At 40.3% G+C, this 22,212-nt stretch overlaps 1 protein-coding gene across 2 annotated transcripts in view; it reads left to right on the top strand.

The window, feature by feature from the left end:
- The window catches only part of TMEM135 (transmembrane protein 135), a 229,310-nt gene extending 212,469 nt beyond the window's left edge, over positions 1–16,841 (top strand). Inside the window, exons 9-16 of one of the 2 annotated variants that reach the window (XR_012715121.1) lie at positions 2,311–2,380; positions 8,464–8,631; positions 8,924–8,987; positions 9,623–9,699; positions 9,798–9,896; positions 10,878–10,945; positions 11,976–16,265; positions 16,301–16,841. Coding sequence is in view for 1 of the 2 variants with exons in the window: in XM_075266218.1 (XP_075122319.1) it covers positions 2,311–2,380; positions 8,464–8,631; positions 8,924–8,987; positions 9,623–9,699; positions 9,798–9,896; positions 10,878–10,945; positions 11,976–12,108 (679 nt within the window). In the remaining variant the exon portion in view is untranslated. Of the gene's footprint in view, positions 1–2,310; positions 2,381–8,463; positions 8,632–8,923; positions 8,988–9,622; positions 9,700–9,797; positions 9,897–10,877; positions 10,946–11,975 lie in introns of both variants that reach the window. The other variant, XM_075266218.1, reaches the window with a different exon arrangement.
- Positions 16,842–22,212: the final 5,371 nt, after the last annotated feature.

Below are 22,212 nucleotides of genomic sequence, written 5' to 3'. Positions count from 1 at the left end.
TAGCAAGATCCCTTTGCTCTAGTTGTATATTAAGATGTATTGCCTAGTGGTCTAGCAAATAACAGTATCCCTGGTGGTCTAGAGGTTTATTAAGGTGTATTATCTAATGGTCTAGTGGTTTATTAAGGTGTATTACCTAGTGGTCTTACCGATAACAATATTACAGGTGGTCCACTGGTTTAGTAAGGTATAATATCTAGTGTTATAGCAAATAACAATATCCCTGGTGGTCTAGTGGTTTATTAAGGTATATTATGTAGTGGTCTTGGTAATAACAATATCACTGGTGCTCCATTGGCTTTGTAAGGTCTATTAGCTACTGATCTTGTTATTAACAATATCCCTGGTGGTCCAGTGGTTTAGTAAGGTAAAAAATCTAGTGGTCTAGCAAATAGCAAGATCCCTGGTGGTCTAGTTGTATATTAAGATGTATTACTTAGTGGTCTAGCAAATAACAGTATCCCTGGTGGTCTAGAGGTTTATTAAGGTGTATTATCTAATGGTCTAGTGGTTTATTAAGGTGTATTATCTAGTGGTCTTACCGATAACAATATTACAGGTGGTCCACTGGTTTAGTAAGGTATAATATCTAGTGTTATAGCAAATAACAATATCCCTGGTGGTCTAGTGGTTTATTAAGGTATATTATGTAGTGGTCTTGGTAATAACAATATCACTGGTGCTCCATTGGCTTTGTAAGGTCTATTAGCTACTGATCTTGTTATTAACAATATCCCTGGTGGTCCAGTGGTTTAGTAAGGTAAAAAATCTAGTGGTCTAGCAAATAGCAAGATCCCTGGTGGTCTAGTTGTATATTAAGATGTATTACTTAGTGGTCTAGCAAATAACAGTATCCCTGGTGGTCTAGAGGTTTATTAAGGTGTATTATCTAATGGTCTAGTGGTTTATTAAGGTGTATTATCTAGTGGTCTTACCGATAACAATATTACAGGTGGTCCACTGGTTTAGTAAGGTATAATATCTAGTGTTATAGCAAATAACAATATCCCTGGTGGTCTAGTGGTTTATTAAGGTATATTATGTAGTGGTCTTGGTAATAACAATATTACTGGTGGTCCATTGGCTTCGTAAGGTCTATTAGCTACTGATCTTGTTAATAACAATATCCCTGGTGGTCCAGTTGTTTAGTAAGGTAAATGATGTAGTGGTCTAGCAAATGACAGTATCCCTGGTGGTCTAGAGGTTTATTAAGGTGTATTATCTAGTGGCCTTGCTGATAACAATATTACAGGTGGTCCACTGGTTTAGTAAGTTATAATATCTAGCGTTGTAGCAAATAACAGTATCCCTGGTGGTCTAGTGGTTTAGTAAGGTAAATGATCTACTGGTTTAGGAAATAACAAGATCCCTGGTGGTCTAGTTGTATATTAAGATGTATTACCTAGTGGTCTAGCAAATAATAGTATCCCTGGTGGTCTAGTGGTTTATTAAGGTGTATTATCTAAAGGTCTAGTGGTTTGTTAAGGTGTATTATCTAGGGGCCTTGCTGATAACAATATTACAGGTGGTCCACTGGTTTAGTAAGGTATAATATCTAGTATTGTAGCAAATAACAATATCCCTGGTGGTCTAGTGGTTTATTAAGGTGTATGTAATGGTCTAGCTATTAACAATGTGGTTTAGTAAGGAATGTTATCTTGTCCAGCAAATAACAAGATCCCTGGTGATCAGTGCTGTAGAATATCTAGTGGTCTTGCTAATAACAATATCCCTGGTAGTCCAGTGATCTAATAAGTTCTATTATCAGGTCAACTAGCACACAACAAAATATCTGCGAGTTTAGTGGTTTACTAAGCAATATATCTAGTGCTGTCGCAAGTAACAATCCATGGCGGTCGAGCAGTAAATTATATGCCTGATGGTCCAGTGGTTTAACAAAGGACAATATCCCTCATGGGCTGAATTTGCTAACACACTTGCACAGTCTAAAAGTTATATCCAGGCGTATAAGACACGCCAGGTGATATGAGGACTGCAGAGCTCGCAGTTTTTGGATGAGAGTTGACAGGTGAACCTTGTCCCTCAGACCACCAGGAATACATTAAGATGTTCAGCTCTCCCATCCCTGTATGTGGCGATTAATGGGTTATTTATAAGCGGCCTGGCCCCCGATCACACACAACCCTCACCGTCCAGGGCGTCTCCTTGTATATCTCATGTTCTGACCCATTTGTTTCCAACCACGTTCCTCGCCGGCCGGACCTGCTTGTATGTTTATTGCTAGGATACACACATACATCCCTATTTACTCTTTGCATTCTTCCCGGTGATTTATGGCTTTCTGTTTAGATGCAAGCACGGGCCAAGGCACAGATGTTGCAAGCACTACGAAGACAACTGTATCTCTTATTGCATTAAGGTAAGCCATGATGTCCAAACACCCGCTGATTGCAAGGCTGGGAAATGACTACAAGATGTGGCGGAACGCGGCCAGGATGGCAGACATGTTTCTTTGAAGACCCTTGTTGATAAAGTATACTATGACTGCACGAGCCAACCTTTTATATTATCCCTGGATTCCCCGGCCAGGAACCCGTTCCAAGAACATGAGTGTTATCGCCATTCATTGAGGTTAGATGTTTAATCAATCCCGTTAGTTAAATCAATCCCATTAGTTAGTAATGCTAATGACTCGACCCAGACTGCTGAACCCATCTACTACTGTCTGTTGTCACATACATTTACTGAGGGCTCAGACGATGGCGTAGGGTCCTTAAAGGGAATGTGTCCAATCCAAATATTTTTTAAAAAATATTTAAATTTTGCTGTTTATAAATTTTAGGATTTCTTGACTTTTTATTTTTATTATATATAAAAAAAACTATATATTCCCTTTAGAGGTAGCTTACTTCCCAGATGGCTCTGCTGTACTGTTGATGCGGAGACCATGTAATTCATACAGAAGACAGGCTGTAGTGCTCATATGTCAGAATACAACCCATTGGGGCATGGACAGGGTCCATTTTAAGGCTCAGGAGGCAGGCGTCGATCATACAGGTAGCGGGTGACCACCCATGAGCAGTGGTGCTCTGGTTATTGAGGACACGCCCTGGTGCACCAATCTTCTAATTTGCATAAAGAATAGAGCTTCATGATCAAGGCAGCTACTTTGCCCATATCAGCAACTCCAGACTGATCCATTGTAGTCAACTGAGATACACTGTTGTACAGCTGTCCTTGATGTATTATGCTCACAGAGCATTGTCTGGACTGTGTATAGTGGTCTTCACTTTACAGTTGAAGGCAAGACCAGCCATGAGCGGGGTTACAGACGCTGAACACAAAGTTGCAAACTTTATTACAAGTTGAAATATCCTGGATGATGGGAAGAATATGCAAATCTGTCTTCCATGATGTAATTAGGATGGTAATTTGTAGGTGTCATAAAAGACAACATCATAATATTATAAGGTTTTCACTTTTGTCATTCATGTTACATTGACTTATAAGACATCCCATTTTCCACAAGTAGGTGGAATATATATATATATATTGAGAGAGAGCGAGAGCAAGGGACAGCAGGCCTTGTGAATAATACACTGGTGCCATCTGGTGTCAAAAAGTGTGTAACACCAGTTTTCTACTGAATGAACAAAAGCAATTCCTCAAATTTTACTAAATTTTAAAATCACGTTTTGTTAAGAAAGTCCCTGAAAACAGGAGCAAAGAGCAACTGATAAAGAATCAAACTTCTCTAGGATTCGTCTGCTATGATTTGAAGTATTTTCCAGTACAAAAGGAGAAATATAAAGGGGTATTGTGACAGTTGACCTGACCAGTGAGAATGCTAGCATAGTGCAGTAATAGGATATGTCATCAATGTACAATGAGTGAAAATGTGACTACTAGAACCTCCACCAATGCGTCTAACACAAGTGCCGACTATAATACTGCCCAGTTTGTATAAAAATATAACTACTATAATACTACTCCTATGTACAAGAATATAATTACTATAATACTACTCCTATGTACAAGAATATAACTACTATAATACTGCTCCTATGTACAAGAATATAACTACTATAATACTGCCCCTATGTACAAGAATATAACTACTATAATACTGCTCCTATGTACAAGAATATAACTACTATAATACTACCTCCTATGTACAAGAATATAACTACTATAATACTACTCCTATGTACAAGAATATAACAGCTATAATACTACCTCCTATGTACAAGAATATAACTACTATAATACTACTCCTATGTACAAGGATATAACTACTGTAATACTACCTCCTATGTACAAGAATATAACTACTATAATACTACTCCTATGTACAAGAATATAACAGCTATAATACTACCTCCTATGTACAAGGATATAACTACTATAATACTACCTCCTATGTACAAGAATATAACAGCTATAATACTACCTCCTATGTACAAGGATATAACTACTATAATACTACTCCTATGTACAAGGATATAACTACTATAATACTACCTCCTATGTACAAGAATATAACTACTATAATACTACTCCTATGTACAAGAATATAACTACTATAATACTACTCCTATGTACAAGAATATAACAGCTATAATACTACCTCCTATGTACAAGAATATAACTACTATAATACTACTCCTATGTACAAGAATATAACTACTATAATACTGCTCCTATATACAAGAATATAACTACTATAATACTACTCCTATGTACAAGAATATAACTACTATAATACTACTCCTATGTACAAGAATATAACTAGTATAATACTGCTCCTATGTACAAGAATATAACTACTATAATACTGATCCTATGTACAAGAATATAACTACTATAATACTACCTCCTATGTACAAGAATATAACTACTATAATACTACTCCTATGTACAAGAATATAACTACTATAATACTACTCCTATGTACAAGAATATAACTACTATAATACTCCTCCTATGTACAAGAATATAACTACTATAATACTACTCCTATGTACAAGAATATAACTACTATAATACTGCCCCTATGTACAAGAATATAACTACTATAATACTGGTCCTATGTACAAGAATATAACTACTATAATACTACTCCTATGTACAAGAATATAACTACTATAATACTGCTCCTATGTACAAGAATATAACTACTATAATACTGGTCCTATGTACAAGAATATAACTACTATAATACTACTCCTATGTACAAAAATATAACTACTATAATACTACTCCTATGTACAAGAATATAACAGCTATAATACTACCTCCTATGTACAAGAATATAACTACTATAATACTACTCCTATGTACAAGAATATAACTACTATAATACTGCTCCTATGTACAAGAATATAACTACTATAATACTACCTCCTATGTACAAGAATATAACTACTATAATACTACCTCCTATGTACAAGAATATAACTACTATAATACTGGTCCTATGTACAAGAATATAACTACTATAATACTACTCCTATGTACAAGAATATAACTACTATAATACTACTCCTATGTACAAGAATATAACTACTATAATACTACTCCTATGTACAAGAATATAACTACTATAATACTACTCCTATGTACAAGAATATAACTACTATAATACTACTCCTATGTACAAGAATATAACTACTATAATACTACTCCTATGTACAAGAATATAACTACTATAATACTACTCCTATGTACAAGAATATAACTACTATAATACTACTCCTATGTACAAGAATATAACTACTATAATACTGCTCCTATGTACAAGAATATAACTACTATAATACTCCTCCTATGTACAAGAATATAACTACTATAATACTACTCCTATGTACAAGAATATAACTACTATAATACTGGTCCTATGTACAAGAATATAACTACTATAATACTACTCCTATGTACAAGAATATAACTACTATAATACTGCTCCTATGTACAAGAATATAACTACTATAATACTACTCCTATGTACAAGAATATAACAGCTATAATACTACCTCCTATGTACAAGAATATAACTACTATAATACTACTCCTATGTACAAGAATATAACTACTATAATACTGCTCCTATGTACAAGAATATAACTACTATAATACTACCTCCTATGTACAAGAATATAACTACTATAATACTACCTCCTATGTACAAGAATATAACTACTATAATACTGGTCCTATGTACAAGAATATAACTACTATAATACTGGTCCTATGTACAAGAATATAACTACTATAATACTACTCCTATGTACAAGAATATAACTACTATAATACTGCTCCTATGTACAAGAATATAACTACTATAATACTGGTCCTATGTACAAGAATATAACTACTATAATACTACTCCTATGTACAAAAATATAACTACTATAATACTACTCCTATGTACAAGAATATAACAGCTATAATACTACCTCCTATGTACAAGAATATAACTACTATAATACTACTCCTATGTACAAGAATATAACTACTATAATACTGCTCCTATGTACAAGAATATAACTACTATAATACTACCTCCTATGTACAAGAATATAACTACTATAATACTACCTCCTATGTACAAGAATATAACTACTATAATACTGGTCCTATGTACAAGAATATAACTACTATAATACTACTCCTATGTACAAGAATATAACTACTATAATACTACTCCTATGTACAAGAATATAACTACTATAATACTACTCCTATGTACAAGAATATAACTACTATAATACTGCTCCTATGTACAAGAATATAACTACTATAATACTCCTCCTATGTACAAGAATATAACTACTATAATACTACTCCTATGTACAAGAATATAACTACTATAATACTGGTCCTATGTACAAGAATATAACTACTATAATACTACTCCTATGTACAAGAATATAACTACTATAATACTGCTCCTATGTACAAGAATATAACTACTATAATACTACTCCTATGTACAAGAATATAACAGCTATAATACTACCTCCTATGTACAAGAATATAACTACTATAATACTACTCCTATGTACAAGAATATAACTACTATAATACTGCTCCTATGTACAAGAATATAACTACTATAATACTACCTCCTATGTACAAGAATATAACTACTATAATACTACCTCCTATGTACAAGAATATAACTACTATAATACTGGTCCTATGTACAAGAATATAACTACTATAATACTACTCCTATGTACAAGAATATAACAGCTATAATACTACCTCCTATGTACAAGAATATAACTACTATAATACTACTCCTATGTACAAGAATATAACTACTATAATACTGCTCCTATGTACAAGAATATAACTACTATAATACTACTCCTATGTACAAGAATATAACTACTATAATACTGCTCCTATATACAAGAATATAACTACTATAATACTACCTCCTATGTACAAGAATATAACTACTATAATACTACTCCTATGTACAAGAATATAACTACTATAATACTGCTCCTATATACAAGAATATAACTACTATAATACTACTCCTATGTACAAGAATATAACTACTATAATACTACTCCTATGTACAAGAATATAACTACTATAATACTGCTCCTATGTACAAGAATTTAACTACTATAATACTACTCCTATATACAAGAATATAACTACTATAATACTGCCCCTATGTACAAGAATATAACTACTATAATACTGCTCCTATATACAAGAATATAACTACTATAATACTGCCCCTATGTACAAGAATATAACTACTATAATACTGCCCCTATGTACAAGAATATAACTACTATAATACTGCTCCTATGTACAAGAATATAACTACTATAATACTACTCCTATGTACAAGAATATAACTACTATAATACTACTCCTATGTACAAGAATATAACTACTATAATACTACTCCTATGTACAAGAATATAACTACTATAATACTACTCCTATGTACAAGAATATAACTACTATAATACTACTCCTATGTACAAGAATATAACAGCTATAATACTACCTCCTATGTACAAGAATATAACTACTATAATACTACTCTTATGTACAAGAATATAACTACTATAATACTGCTCCTATGTACAAGAATATAACTACTATAATACTACTCCTATGTACAAGAATATAACTACTATAATACTGCCCCCTATGTACAAGAATATAACTACTATAATACTACTCCTATGTACAAGAATATAACTACTATAATACTGCCCCTATGTACAAGAATATAACTACTATAATCCTGCTCCTATATACAAGAATATAACTACTATAATACTGCTCCTATATACAAGAATATAACTACTATAATACTGCCCCCTATGTACAAGAATATAACTACTATAATACTGCTCCTATGTACAGGAATATAACTACTATAATACTACTCCTATGTACAAGAATATAACTACTACAATACTGCCCCCTATGTACAAGAATATAACTACTACTTCTCCCTTTCAGGGATTTATACGAATGTTCAGTGTTGGGTATTTGATCCAGTGCTGCCTCCGTATCCCGTCCACCTTCAGACAAGTGTTTACAAAACCTTCCCGGTTGATCTCTCTGTTTTACAACAAAGAAAACTTCCAGCTCGGGGCTTTTCTTGGCTCTTTTGTCAGTATTTATAAGGTAAGAGCACTCGTGCGTCAGTAATACATATACATGCACTTACAGGGTAATCTCTCACATTAGTTCCTATCCTCAGCGGGCTCACAGTCTTTGTACAGTACAAGTATATTATTACATGCACTGACTTCAGGGTGGGCTTTGGGTGGGATTGTGCTTAATCACAGCAGCCTGTTTGAAAAATCTGAGCTGCAACGTGACTCATAACATAGGGACAGAGCATCAGGCCAAAGTCGGACAAGAAAATTTGAATCTGCTTCTGCTAAAACAGTATTTATTGTGTCCATCCAAACAGGGTACAAGCTGCTTTTTGCGTTGGGTACGAAACCTGGATGATGAACTTCACGCACTTATAGCTGGTAAGGCTCGCTTCAGAAGAATTGGGGCAAAGGGGCAGATCATATGTTCAACGTGTAGAAAATCTATCTGTATCTCTAGCTGCTAACTTTTATGAAGACGACTGTAGAATGAATTGCCCCTCTCCCCAAACATCAAAGAGGCATAAATGTTTATTATACGGGAGTGTCATGGGGTGGCCGTAGACTGGTGGAGACCTCATTGACGTTCCTGGTTGGGTTGTCCATGCACCCAGCTGGTGATACCTCAGAGATAAATTGGAAACTAAGTGAAAAATTATTACTCTTCTCAATAGCCAACTTCTCTGGCTTTTAGAAGTGGTCTTGAGTAAAGGACCTACTCTTTTGGAGGAGAAAGGTCCTTAGACCAGTTTCTAAACCTCTGAGCTACAAAGTCTTATGAACAAGTGAACATCCTTTGTCAAAGCTTAGGGCGACCCTTTTGTCTGCCCATGCTGCCCCCTTATACAAACCTCAAATTCTAAGTTGGCGACCCCAAAAGAGAGAGAAAAACCTAAGGACCTCCTACAGCTTTAATTGCACAATTGACTTGGGTTGGGAATGATCGCTGTGGCCGAATGGTGGAGTCTTCACTGTAGACGCCATTGCACAGTACAGTATCTGTCTATATGTTTTAGGTTTTCTGGCTGGAATCTCCATGATGTTCTACAAAAGCACCACAATCTCCATGTATCTGGCATCCAAATTGGTGGAGGTAAGTGCGTCATTGGGCTTATGTGTCTTTCCTGCAGTCAGAGACTTACCCGGCGTAAGATGTCAGTCTCCATTTTCACCCTACGCTTCTCGTTGCAGACAATGTATTTCAAGGGGATTGAGGCCGGGCGGTTTCCATATTTCCCGCACGCAGATAGTATCATCTACGCCGTGTCTACTGCTATCTGTTTCCATGCAGTAAGTAACATTTATCCATTTTCCGACACTCAATGTTTGCATTAAAATAGGGGTGTCCTCTAATCAGGATCCTCATCTAGTGGCCAACGTGAAGAGTGATTTCAAAAAGTGTCTCCCTCTGGAGGATCTGTCCTGTCCTGCATTAATTGATTGAATGGACACTGTGTAATGCTTAATTTCACCTGTGGTGGCGCTGCAGAAAAACTGAACTATTACTCCCGGGTTCCACTGTAGATTACAAAACATCAATAATGGTCCTCATAGGAGAACACTGTGATCTGCAGAAACATAATAAACACTGATACTCACCTTCCCTCGCCTCTCATTGCAACCTCCAGCGCTCCATCATGGTCTTCTTCGGTCATCTTCTGGCCTCCTGAGTGATGTCATGTCCTAGGAGAACCGCTGAGGCCTCCGATTGGGCCTTAGAAGTCATGTGGGGCACCCTGACATCATAAGCAGCAAGCCCCACATCAACGCTAAGGCCTGATCGCAGGCCTCCGTGGTACCCTAGAGGTCAGACTTGACTTGGTTGGACTTGAGGTTGGACTTGATGGACTGATATCTTTATCCAACCTCATCTACTATGTAACAAACCCAGTGTAGTCTGATTTTATTAAAAATGTATGGACCATAGTTGGTCAAATAAGACGTTTCTTAGAGAGTTGGTGGCCATAAAATTCACATCTGCGTCCTTTGATCCATACGTCTCGTCCATGGTAGGACCAGAACAATGGTTTAAAATGTAAAGCTGGTCTGTCCAAAGATGGACAACAGTGGATCCCGAGACACCTCATTGACTGCAATGGGATCCATTGAGTTCTTGTGGTTTTTCTTTGACATCACCAAATCAATTTTGGACGGACACATCACAGATGCGACCATAGCCTAAGTACGGCCGCCATTGTTCTCGTTGCTGTCATCATTCTTGAAGAACTCCTAATAATTCCCGTGTGTAATATTTATTTCCTTGTCTCTTAGGCGGTTATGGAAGTTCAGAATTTACGACCATCATACTGGAAATTTCTTTTGAGACTTACAAAGGGGAGGTAAGATGTCTCTTTGGTTTTTTTTAATGGTTATAGTCAATTAAAGCGAATATGTTACCAAAATGGCCTGTGATTCAAACCAAGTTTTTTTTTTTTTTAGAAAAGAACACATTTTTTAAAGGGATCCTATCATTAGAACTGATTTTTTTTTCTGCCTACTACGTAGGAGTAGCCTTAAGAGAGGCTATTCTTCTCCTACCTTTAGATGTCTTCTCCGCGCCGCCGTTCGATATAAATCCCAGTTTTTGTCGGTATGCAAATGAGCCCTCTCGCACCACTGGGAGGTGGTCCTCTGCGCTCAAACAGCACTGGGGGTGTCCCCAATGCTATGAGAGAACTCTCCAGCGCCGCCTCCATCTTCTTCAGGAACAGCCTCACTTCACGTCATCTTCCGGCAGAGGCTTCAAACTTCTAGGCCTCGGGCTTAGGGCAATGCCCGTCGGCCACAAGAAGATAGCCGCTTACACAGTATTTTAAGCGTCCATTTTCTTGTGGCTGGCGGGCATGCACAGTCTGCTGGCCGAGGCCTAGAAGTTTGAAGCCACCGCTGGAAGAAGACGCAAAGAAGACAAGTTTCTTAAGAAGATGGAGGTGGCGCTGGAGAGTTCTCTCGCAGCATTGGGGATGCCCCCAGTGCTGTTTGAGCGTTGAGGCCCGCCCCCAGTACTGCAAAAGAACTCATTTGTCGAACGGCGGCGTGGAGAAGACATCTAAAGGTAGGAGAAGAATACCCTTTCTTAAGGCTATTCCTACGTGGCAGGCAGAAAAAAATTCAGTTTTACTTATAGGATCCCTTTAAAACTTTATGATTTTTAATTTTACGCAATTAAATTTTCACTCTGTTCACGGAAGACTGACCACAGCCTCACATTTGCTAATTCTGTAGGGGCTTTCATTACAGCAGTGACCTCATTTACATCAAAAATTAAACAGATGGAATCACAATGGAAGTTAAAACCTCTATCGTTGCAATCACACCACAATCACAAGCTCAACAAATAACCATCTCTATCTTCTTCTCCTTGGTTAGGTTTGCTGTAATGAATAGGAAAGCCTTGGACGTCTTTGGTTCCGAAGCTTCTAAGAAATTCAACAACTTTATACCTAAACTGGACCCAAGATACACCATTGTCAAACCAGAGTTACCGATCCAGTTCTCCTGAACGCTCGTGTTCTTCTCCCGTGACAAAAAAATGTGAAAATCAAAGAGTCTCAAAATCAGAACAAATTTCTGAGGAGAATAAAAGTGGGATCTTGTAAGCTTCAGTTCAGTATTAACTAATTCTAGTTGACCAATACGAAGATGAGTTAATTCTTCTTGGTAGATTATCGAATGATCCAGATAGAGATTCAGACCCGACACCGAGGTGTCTCCATTACCCCGTCAAATTACTCCGAAAAAAAAAAACATTTATAGTCATTTATAATGGGGCTAAAATTATTATCGCTTGTCATTGATTGTATCTAAGATGGACTAACACCAATGAAATGTCTTAATTTTCCTCCGCATAAGATATTTAGCTGACTTCTCGATGAGGTGTAGGTCACCGGAGACTGTCGTGGTCACCTACCCAAGTGTTGTGGACCAATACGGACGCTTGATATTGAGGATGTAGCACTTTGTGTTGTACGTAGGAGTCCATGTTTTGGAGAGTGGTGGGTGCCTTCTCTTAGATCTCTTCAGCCAGTCGCCAGGTTCCCTGAATTTGGAGTAGGAGTGTAGGACGTTCCTCAAAAACTGGAGATGTGTAACAATCTTCATCCAGATTAGTATCGTCTAGTAAGTTGTCAAGATCTTTAGTGTTTTGGGTTTTTTTGAATTGTAGTATACTACTACTTGTTCTTATTGTCGAAAATTTCCGGTGAATTCCATCGATTCCTTGTCTTATCAGGTCCAAGATGGTAAAGGCATTGCAGCCTTCACCGTGATCTGCTACCTCCCCTTCCATCAAGTTTTGTCTTCTAAACCTTCCTTTTTGTCCTCATGTTCCTCACCTATTGAGTGACGAAAGAAGAAGACTATAGTCCTTCTTGTTGACCATATGTGGGTGAGGATCAACAATGGCACTGGGCAAGCCAAGGGAATGGTCCAATCCTGGTTTCTTGTTATACACATCCTTGGTCTTAGTCAGATGTGTCCATTCTTAACTTTCCTTGAATTTTTCTTAAAGGGTTTATCTACGTATTTAAGATTTTTGGCCTGTCAGCTGAAAAGGGGACACCCTACAGCACCACTACTTATAGCTTGGCTACTTCAAGGTGCTGAGAGTTGGACCACCACCAATCTGATATCGAAGGACAGGTTGCAGTTCACATCGCAACCACCGAGTGGCCACACATACACACGCAGAATAGACATCTTGTGGCAGAGTATCTCAAAGTCAAGGTTTTTTCCCCAGCCTAGTCCTTTTACATCCCACATCTTAGGATATATCTAGCCAACAGGAAAGATAAGGAAGGACACTTTTGGATTTCTCTTTTTGAGTATGAATCCCTATGGCACCTACCACCCCCAAAATATAACCCGGGCCCGTCAAGAGCTTTTAAGATGATCGTTGAATGTTGACCTGTAGATTTTCCTTTCTGCATATATTTCCTGTAAAATTGCACCTTTGTCTATGAATATTAGTTTGCTCTTCATTTTAGTGTGTGTTTATTTCTATCGTAAGTCCAAAACCTCAACTTTTTTATGGTGAGAGCTGATTCTGGACCCAGCACTATCTTGTTATCATGATCCCTCTGGATACTTGGGATTTTCTGCTTCAAGCTGGTGTCTTTCAAGTATCTTCTATGTCCTAAGGGCTACCAGCACTGCTGTGGCTGTGGTTGCCATCTGTCCACCTCTGTCCTAATGGAGCGGTGGCTTCTGGCCACCACGTGTAAGCCAAGAATGAATGTAGAGGTGGCCGCTCATATGTTCAATCTCCAACCAAGGTATATAGAGGGAGCTTGTCCGACTTGCCATAAATTCTGGATGGGACAGTCAGGATCTGCCCTACCAGGTGGGACCTTGTTGAGCGAGATGTAAGGTCCATATCTGTGCAGGTCCAGCACACTCCATGTTTCTGCATCTGGATATGGATGATAATGGGGCAGAAGGTCATAAAATAATGATCAGATCGGTAAAACTAGGTACACGTAGACTTATGAACACTTGACCGGGCCGTGACATAGTCTTCAGGAGCGGTGCTTTTTCTAGGAAGTAAATGGTACCTGGAGTGCATATGTACGTTGACGTCCCCCATGTCTCCATGTAGCACGGTATACTAACAGAGTACCGCATAAGAGGGCAACGCCCCCAACAGGTCAGACTCAACAATGGCCCACCCACTTAATAATCCTCTGCACAGCGAGCTGAAGAGGACTTGTCCGTGCTGGTTTTATACCTAGACCTTAGAGATTTTTTTTGATAAAACCTTTTTTATTCTTTGAATGTACACACCGTGGTCGCGCCGCGCGGTGTCGGGCTCACTCTTTGCTATTTTTCTATGTACGCGCCTGACCTTTGTTGTTTCTCAAAAATATTCAGGGAAGTTTTGCACTCCTCATCATTATGGGCTCTTAAAAGCCAAGGAAGAAGGTTTACTAAGTAATGGGAAACTTTACTTGTAATTTTTGTGTTGTCTTATGATGCCGGTGACCCTCTTCAGGATTCGGAGTAGTGGAGAGTTTTTTCATTTCACCCCCTTCTTCCCTAAGACCAGCCGTGCTGCGAACGATCCAGTTTTGCACAGCCATAGTACTAAGTCATAATATTCTGTCTGCGCTGGGCGGAGCTGACTACATTTGGATTCATACATAGACCGTGATACATATACTGTGAGCTCCTCCTATTGGTGACTGCTGACAGACAGAATTCTTTAAAGAGGATCTTTCACCACTTCCACCAACTTGAGCTCTTTTCATTCTTACATCGGTTCCTCCCAGTAATTCCATCTTCGCCCCCACCATTCCCAAGCTATTTTTGGTGCATAATATGTTAATTAGATTTTCAAGTCAAGTGAGTGGTGTCATGTGGGGAGGAGCAGGGGCGGCCATGACACTGTGCCTGTGATTGGAGTTCTTAGTCACACCCCTTGTCTGCTCCTGCCTGACAACACCCACATGACATTAGGGAGTCTAGTTATCATAGTAGAATCCAAATACTAACCACATTGATTGTTCAGGAATGGTGGGGGCAAGAGAAAAAATTCCAGCTGCTCCAGAGTAAATAGGGCGTGGCTTATTAAATTATTTAGAAAATTTGGTCGGTATTGGTGAAAGGTCCTCCAGTATAAGCAGCCTTGTGTCTACATGAGAAATAACACTATATCCGTCTACTATAGGACTAATATTTGCATTTTTTTAGCAGTTTTTCACTTCTGCAGACTCTGTCTCTGATTTTCAGTCCTTAGCTGGTGAGTAGAGACCAAGCGCTATGATGTCTCCCATATACAGTACCTGGAGAAAACGAGAGAATCCGCTTCTTTCCTATTACTCATTTAGAAACAACAGCATGGAGGGCATTATACAAACCTATACTCCTATGACGAAAGCTTTGGGCTGAGATAGAAAACTTACTTATAGCTGCAGCAGCCTCGCTGATTCTCTCTTCCCTCCATAGACCTTTATGGGCAGCTGTAATTTGATACACCAGCGATCAGACAGTCCAGTTTGGGAGACTAAGTTGGATTCAGCAGAGATTTCAGAGTTAATATCAGTCTAGGAGGCAGGAACCGTGATAAGTGGAGAAAGAAGCATTTTTCTCTTATATCCGCTTGTACTTACTTGCTGATCATATAAGTCTAAGGATTTCGAGCTCTATTGCACCAAATTGGTTCTCCGAACTGAGACGATCGGCCCAGAATGTTTTTGTCCATCTGCATCTCCTCAGGCATGGACTGCAGTGGTCTGACGTGTATGTATGTTCTGCATAGCAGACGTGTTCCTTCTATGTAATGTATTAGCTGAGTAACTTATGCACCAGAGGAAGTAATATATGTTTTTGTTTGTTTTTGATGCGGGGGTCTTATTAACCAGTCGTCTTTTTTATAAGTTGATCCTGATTTCTACTAATTCCTGTTTGTGTTTGATGGTTTCTGTCCTATGATGTCACACACGCGCACCTTCTGTACTGGGCATGTTCAGACTCTTATCCGTTTACATATTTTAGTCTCTGTTGCTGTTTTTTTATTCCAAAAAGCAGAAATGAGACCAACCTGGTTTTATACTGAATTCATTTTACACGGTACGATATTATTATTTTTCCATAAGTGTATGCTCACCATTTTACAGACCGGTCTCAAGAAGCACTTTCACAGCGTATGGGTGTCACAGAGGGGTCCCTTGTACGGGACCCCTGTTTATGTGCCAGAGGGGAGAGCCTTCACAAGCAGCAGCTCTCACTCTCTTGGACTTGAGCTGTCCTGGTCATCGGCTCATTTCAATGACCTCATGCGTTACTATATTTCTCCTGTAGTGGCCGCTGCAGGGAAAATTTGTAGCTGTCCTCTGCAAAATCAACTCAGTTCCGGGAGCCTGTGACGATCAGCCGATTAACTAACTAAAGAAATACTGTAGCATTACTTATCCTGTACTGTTTCTGAGTTATGGTCTGTTTATTCTCCAGAGCTGTACTCACTATTCTGCTGGTGCAGTCACTGTGTTCCTATATTACATCACTTATCTGGTACTGGTTGTAAGTTATATTTGTTATTATACTCCAGAGCTGCATTCACTATTCTGCTTATCCTGTACTGATCCTGAGTTACATCCTGTATTATACTCCAGAGCTGCGCTCACTATTCTGCTGGTGCAGTCACTGTGTACATACATTACATTACTTATCCTGTATTATACTCCAGAGCTGTGCTCACTATTCTGCTGGTGCAGTCACTGTGTACATACATTACATTACTTATCCTGTATTATACTCCAGAGCTGCACTCACTATTCTGCTGGTGCAGTCACTGTGTACATACATTACATTACTTATCCTGTATTATACTCCAGAGCTGCACTCACTATTCTGCTGGTGCAGTCACTGTGTACATACATTACATTACTTATCCTGTATTATACTCCAGGGCTGCACTCACTATTCTGCTGGTGCAGTCACTGTGTACATACATTACATTACTTATCCTGTATTATACTCCAGAGCTGCGCTCACTATTCTGCTGGTGCAGTCACTGTGTACATACATTACATTACTTATCCTGTATTATACTCCAGAGCTGCACTCACTATTCTGCTGGTGCAGTCACTGTGTACATACATTACATTACTTATCCTGTATTATACTCCAGAGCTGCGCTCACTATTCTACTGGTGCAGTCACTGTGTACATACATTACATTACTTATCCTGTATTATACTCCAGAGCTGCACTCACTATTCTGCTGGTGCAGTCACTGTGTACATACATTACATTACTTATCCTGTATTATACTCCAGAGCTGCACTCACTATTCTGCTGGTGCAGTCACTGTGTACATACATTACATTACTTATCCTCTACTGGTCACAAATTACAGCCTGTATACCTCAGAGCTGATTTTATAATTCTGTTGGTTGTTGTTGGAAACAGTCAATAGACGATCACCGCCCTACTCCCATAATGCAGTGTTCTGCGTCTTCTGCTCGAATGACATGCAAATCATGTACTATACAGACACTGAACAAGCAGGGAAAAGTAAGACATTTGAACATATAGGTAGCAGAATTATGAATGCAGCTCTGATTGTCATCCAGATTAACAGATGTATTTGCAGTTTCAGAAATTTTTATCTAGTTTATTTCTCTGTGAAAACTGTAAAATGGCGTTACACAATACACTTTAGGAAATTTTGCAGTTACATGGCGGTCACGATGTTACGTCATGTGACCAGAAGTCGCCGTGGAGCCGTAGCCTTAGACACACAGTGACCGCTGTTACCTGTGCTCACCCATCCGGTAAATTGTAGGTATTTTTATGAATCACATGCTTGCAATTCTTTGGCCAAGAGGATACAATGTGAAAGCTACAGAAAATAAATTCTTCCTATAATATGTATTGGAAATTGCAATAAAAAGACCCGATTACGAATATCTTTGATACAAATGCGTCTGATCTGTGATTTGTTGATGTGTATTGTGTTATTACTGAAGTCTGATGTAGCCAGAAATCCTACTCAGTCCATCCTCCATGCTTTATACTGCAGCTCTGCTCACTGGGAATGGCTTCAGTACAGGAACACATATAACTGAACCTCAAGATAGAGCGCAGGGGGTAACTGAACCTCAATATAGAGGGCGGGGGGGGGGGGGTAACTGAACCTCAATATAGAGGTCAGGGGGTAAGTGAACCTCAATATAGAGGGCGGGGGGGGGGGTAACTGAACCTCAATATAGAGGTCAGGGGGTAAGTGAACCTCAATATAGAGGGCGGGGGGTAATTGAACCTAAATATAGAGGGCAGGGGGTAACTGAACCGCCCAGAAGGCTGTAAAGGCTGAAACACACGACAGAAGGTCCGTACTGAGTCCAGTATTTAGCCAGTGTCCATGTATTAGTAGATAGTAGATAATGTATAGACTCCAATGGAAAATACATTAATACAAGAAAGCTCTTCCCATGGCAAAGAATCAAGAAAATCCACAGCCCAACCATTGAGAAAGCTAATACCATCATCCGCAAGCCTTTCTTCACCACCCCCAAGCACATTGTCATACACACAGGCACAGAAGGTCTCCCTGACCAGCACCAACAGATAGCGGGCCAACTGGTCCAACTAGCAGAGAAAGCAAAGCAACAGTTCCCAGACTGTAGTATCATCCTGTCATATCTGCTCCCATGAGAAGACATCTCTGAAGCTACCATCATGGGGATCAACAAAGAGCTGGCGACCAGAATCAGACAAACATCAGGCATCACCCTGGCACAACACCCCTCCATAGATAAGCGTCACCTATATGATGACAAACACCTCAATAAACATGGCGTCAGCCTCCTAGCGAAGGAATTCAAAGACTTAGTGCTCAACAGAGACCCACGGGCCTAGACACCAAACAAAACAAAGAATCATGGAAATAATACCCGACAACCGCCAATATCCAAGACAAAACCCCCCAAAGAGGCCACCTAGCAAGAAAAAGCCAACCAGAGCACCGACATAGAGACGATAAAGAGACTGGAGTCCGCAGCCACTACAATGACCACAACAGTGACACACATGAACCAATACCTGGCCACACTGCAACCAACCAAAAATCCAGCCCGTCCTCTGCAGGACAGCTCATTACAAGGTTTACCCACCTTAGATGATACCACTAACTATCAGTAGTTGGAACATACAAGGGCTGAACGCCTCAGCCTTTGGATCTAAACCAAAAGATCCAGACTTCATAGAGATAATAAAAAATATAGACATCCAAATCCTCCTAGAGACATGGACCCGGACAGAAGATGAGTCCCTAATTCCAAAGGGCTACAAGGAATTCTCCGTGCCCGCCCAGAAAAATAAGACCACCAAACAAGGCCGCCACTCAGGAGGCATACTAATATGGTTTAAGGAGGAGCTCAAAGAACACATCAAAGCAACCAAATGTGGAACCAATCACATATGGATAAAAATAAGCAGCTCCATCCTCAGTGGCCAGCAGGACATCTATCTCTGTACAGTATACTGTATATTCCCCCCAACCAGGTTCCCCCTACCACGACCCCGATACCTACGAGGTCCTACAAAGGTAAACTGCCCAATTCCAACCCAAAGGCAAAGTACTAATATGCGGAGACCTCAACGCAAGGACAGGCACAGAGATAGACTACCTGCCCCCCAACGACAACCCACACACCCACGGTAGTGAGATCCACCACCCAGAACCCACTCAGACAAGAAGAAACAGCCAAGACAGAATTGTCAACAAGAGTGGGAGACAACTGCTGAACATGTGCCGAAGCCTAGGACTGTACATAATGAACGGACGTATCAGGACGCTTCACACTAAACTCCCAAGTGGGCAACAGCGTGGTGGATTACGCCATTACAGACGCAGACCCGTCAGACATTGAAGACTTCACAATCGCACCTGACTCCCATCTATCAGACCACAACCAGATCCTACTATACATGAGAACCAGGAACAAAACACCCACACATGAGCCCCAACAGTCCGGCCTCTACAACCTACCAAGACATTTCAAATGGGCCAACCACCAGGCCATAGAATATACCAACGCAACCAACCGACCCGAAATCAAGACACTGCTCACAAACTTCCATACAAACAACTATCAGCCAGACCAACAGGGAGTCACCAGAGCTGTGAAGGATCTCAAGTACATCCTACAGACCACAGCAGAACTAGCAGGCCTGAAACAAAACAAACCAATAAGACAAACCAACAAACAGTCCCACAAATGGTTCGACAGGGACTGCAGAGCACTACGCCATACCCTAAGAACAGCCTCCAACCAAAAACACAGGGACCCCAACAACAAGGAGGTGAGGGAAGCCTACAGCAATCTATGCAAGCAATACAAGGGCACCCTCAGAGAGAAGAAACAGAGGTACCTCTCCCACAAAATAGAGCAACTAGAGGACTCCCTCCAGGACAGCTCATTCTGGGAGACCTGGCACCACATGGGCACAAAGCCCAAGAAAAACTCTCTCCACATCCAAAACGGCAATATCTGGCTCAACTACTTCAGAGGTCTCTACAAAAACATCCCAGAAGAAGAACTAATTCCAGAACAACAACAGATAATCACCAAACTGAGGGACATGGAGAAAGTCATCAAAGACTTCCAGAACCCTCTGGACTCACCAATCACCATAAAAGATATACAGGAAAGAATTGTCCTGCTGAAAGGCAAAAAGGCCAGTGGCCCTGACGGCATCCTACCAGAGATGATCAAATACAGCTCTCCAACAATACACGCGGCACTGGCAAAGCTATTCACCCTCGTGCTCAATGCTGGACACTTCCCCGAAGACTGGAACAAAGGCCTCATAACCCCCATCTACAAGAATGGGGACCAATATGACCCCAACAACTACAGAGGGATCTGCGTCAGCAGCACGCTGGGGAAACTTTTCAATAGCATCATCAATAACAGAATCCTCACCTTCCTCACACAACACGGGGTCCTCAGCAAGAGCCAAGCAGGGTTCATGCCAAACCACCGCACCACGGACCATATCTACACCCTGCACAGCCTCATCAAGACGCATGTCCACAACACCAGAAGAGGCAAGATATTCACCTGCTTCGTGGACTTTAAGAAGGTGTTCGACTCAGTATGGCACCCAGGCCTGCTCCTGAAACTCCTAGAGAGTGGAATAGGAGGAAGAACGTATGACGTCATCAAGAGCTCCTACACCGGAAACCAGTGCATTGTGAATGGGAAAAGGACAGCATACTTCCAACAGGCCCGCGGGGTCAGACAGGACTGTAGCCTGAGCCCAACGCTCTTCAACATCTATATCAATGAACTGGCTACAGCCCTGGAGGCCTCACCAACCCCAGGCCTCACCCTGAACGACCGGGAGGTGAAGTTCCTGCTATACTACTACTCCTGTCCCCCACCAAGAAAGACCTCCAAGAAAGCCTGTCAGTGCTGGAAAAATTCTGTACCACATGGGCCCTACCCATCAACCAGAAGAAGACCAAAAAGGGCCACAACAAAGCCCACAATTCACACTGAACGGCTCCACACTGGAGAAAACCAACAGCTACACCTACCTGGGGCTAGAGCTCAGCCAATCAGGAAGCTTCAAAGCAGCAATAGAAACCCTGAAAGCAAAAGCCTGCAGAACCTTCTACACCATCAGAAGACAACTGTACCACCTCAAACCACCGGTGAGGGTCTGGCTGAAGATATTTGACGCTGTCATCTCCCCGATCCTTCTCTATGGCAGTGAGGTTTGGGGCCCAGCCACCTACCCAGATCAGTCAAAGTGGGATTCCAGCCCAACAGAGAACTTCCACCTGGAGTTCTGCAAATACCTGCTCCATGCCCATCACAACACCTCCAACATGGCCTGCAGGGCAGAGCTAGGCAGACTCCCCCTATGGCTCACCATACAGAAGAGGGCGCTAGCTTTCCAGTCACACATCCAGGGGAGCAAGCCCGACTCCTACCACCACCAAGCATGGCTAAGTCACCTGAGCAAACCAGACACTCACCAACCAAACAACAGCCAACCACCAAACCAAAAACACCAACAGATGATAACCAAGGCCGAAATAAAGGTGACCACAGAGGCAAACAGAGAGCGGTACATTGAAGAATGGAGAAACGAA

This window comes from Leptodactylus fuscus, chromosome 2 (genome assembly GCF_031893055.1).
Source record: "Leptodactylus fuscus isolate aLepFus1 chromosome 2, aLepFus1.hap2, whole genome shotgun sequence".
NCBI classification, from domain to species: Eukaryota; Metazoa; Chordata; class Amphibia; order Anura; family Leptodactylidae; genus Leptodactylus; species Leptodactylus fuscus.
Note: the sequence above shows the minus strand (reverse complement) of the source record. Positions and strands in the feature narration are given on the sequence as shown.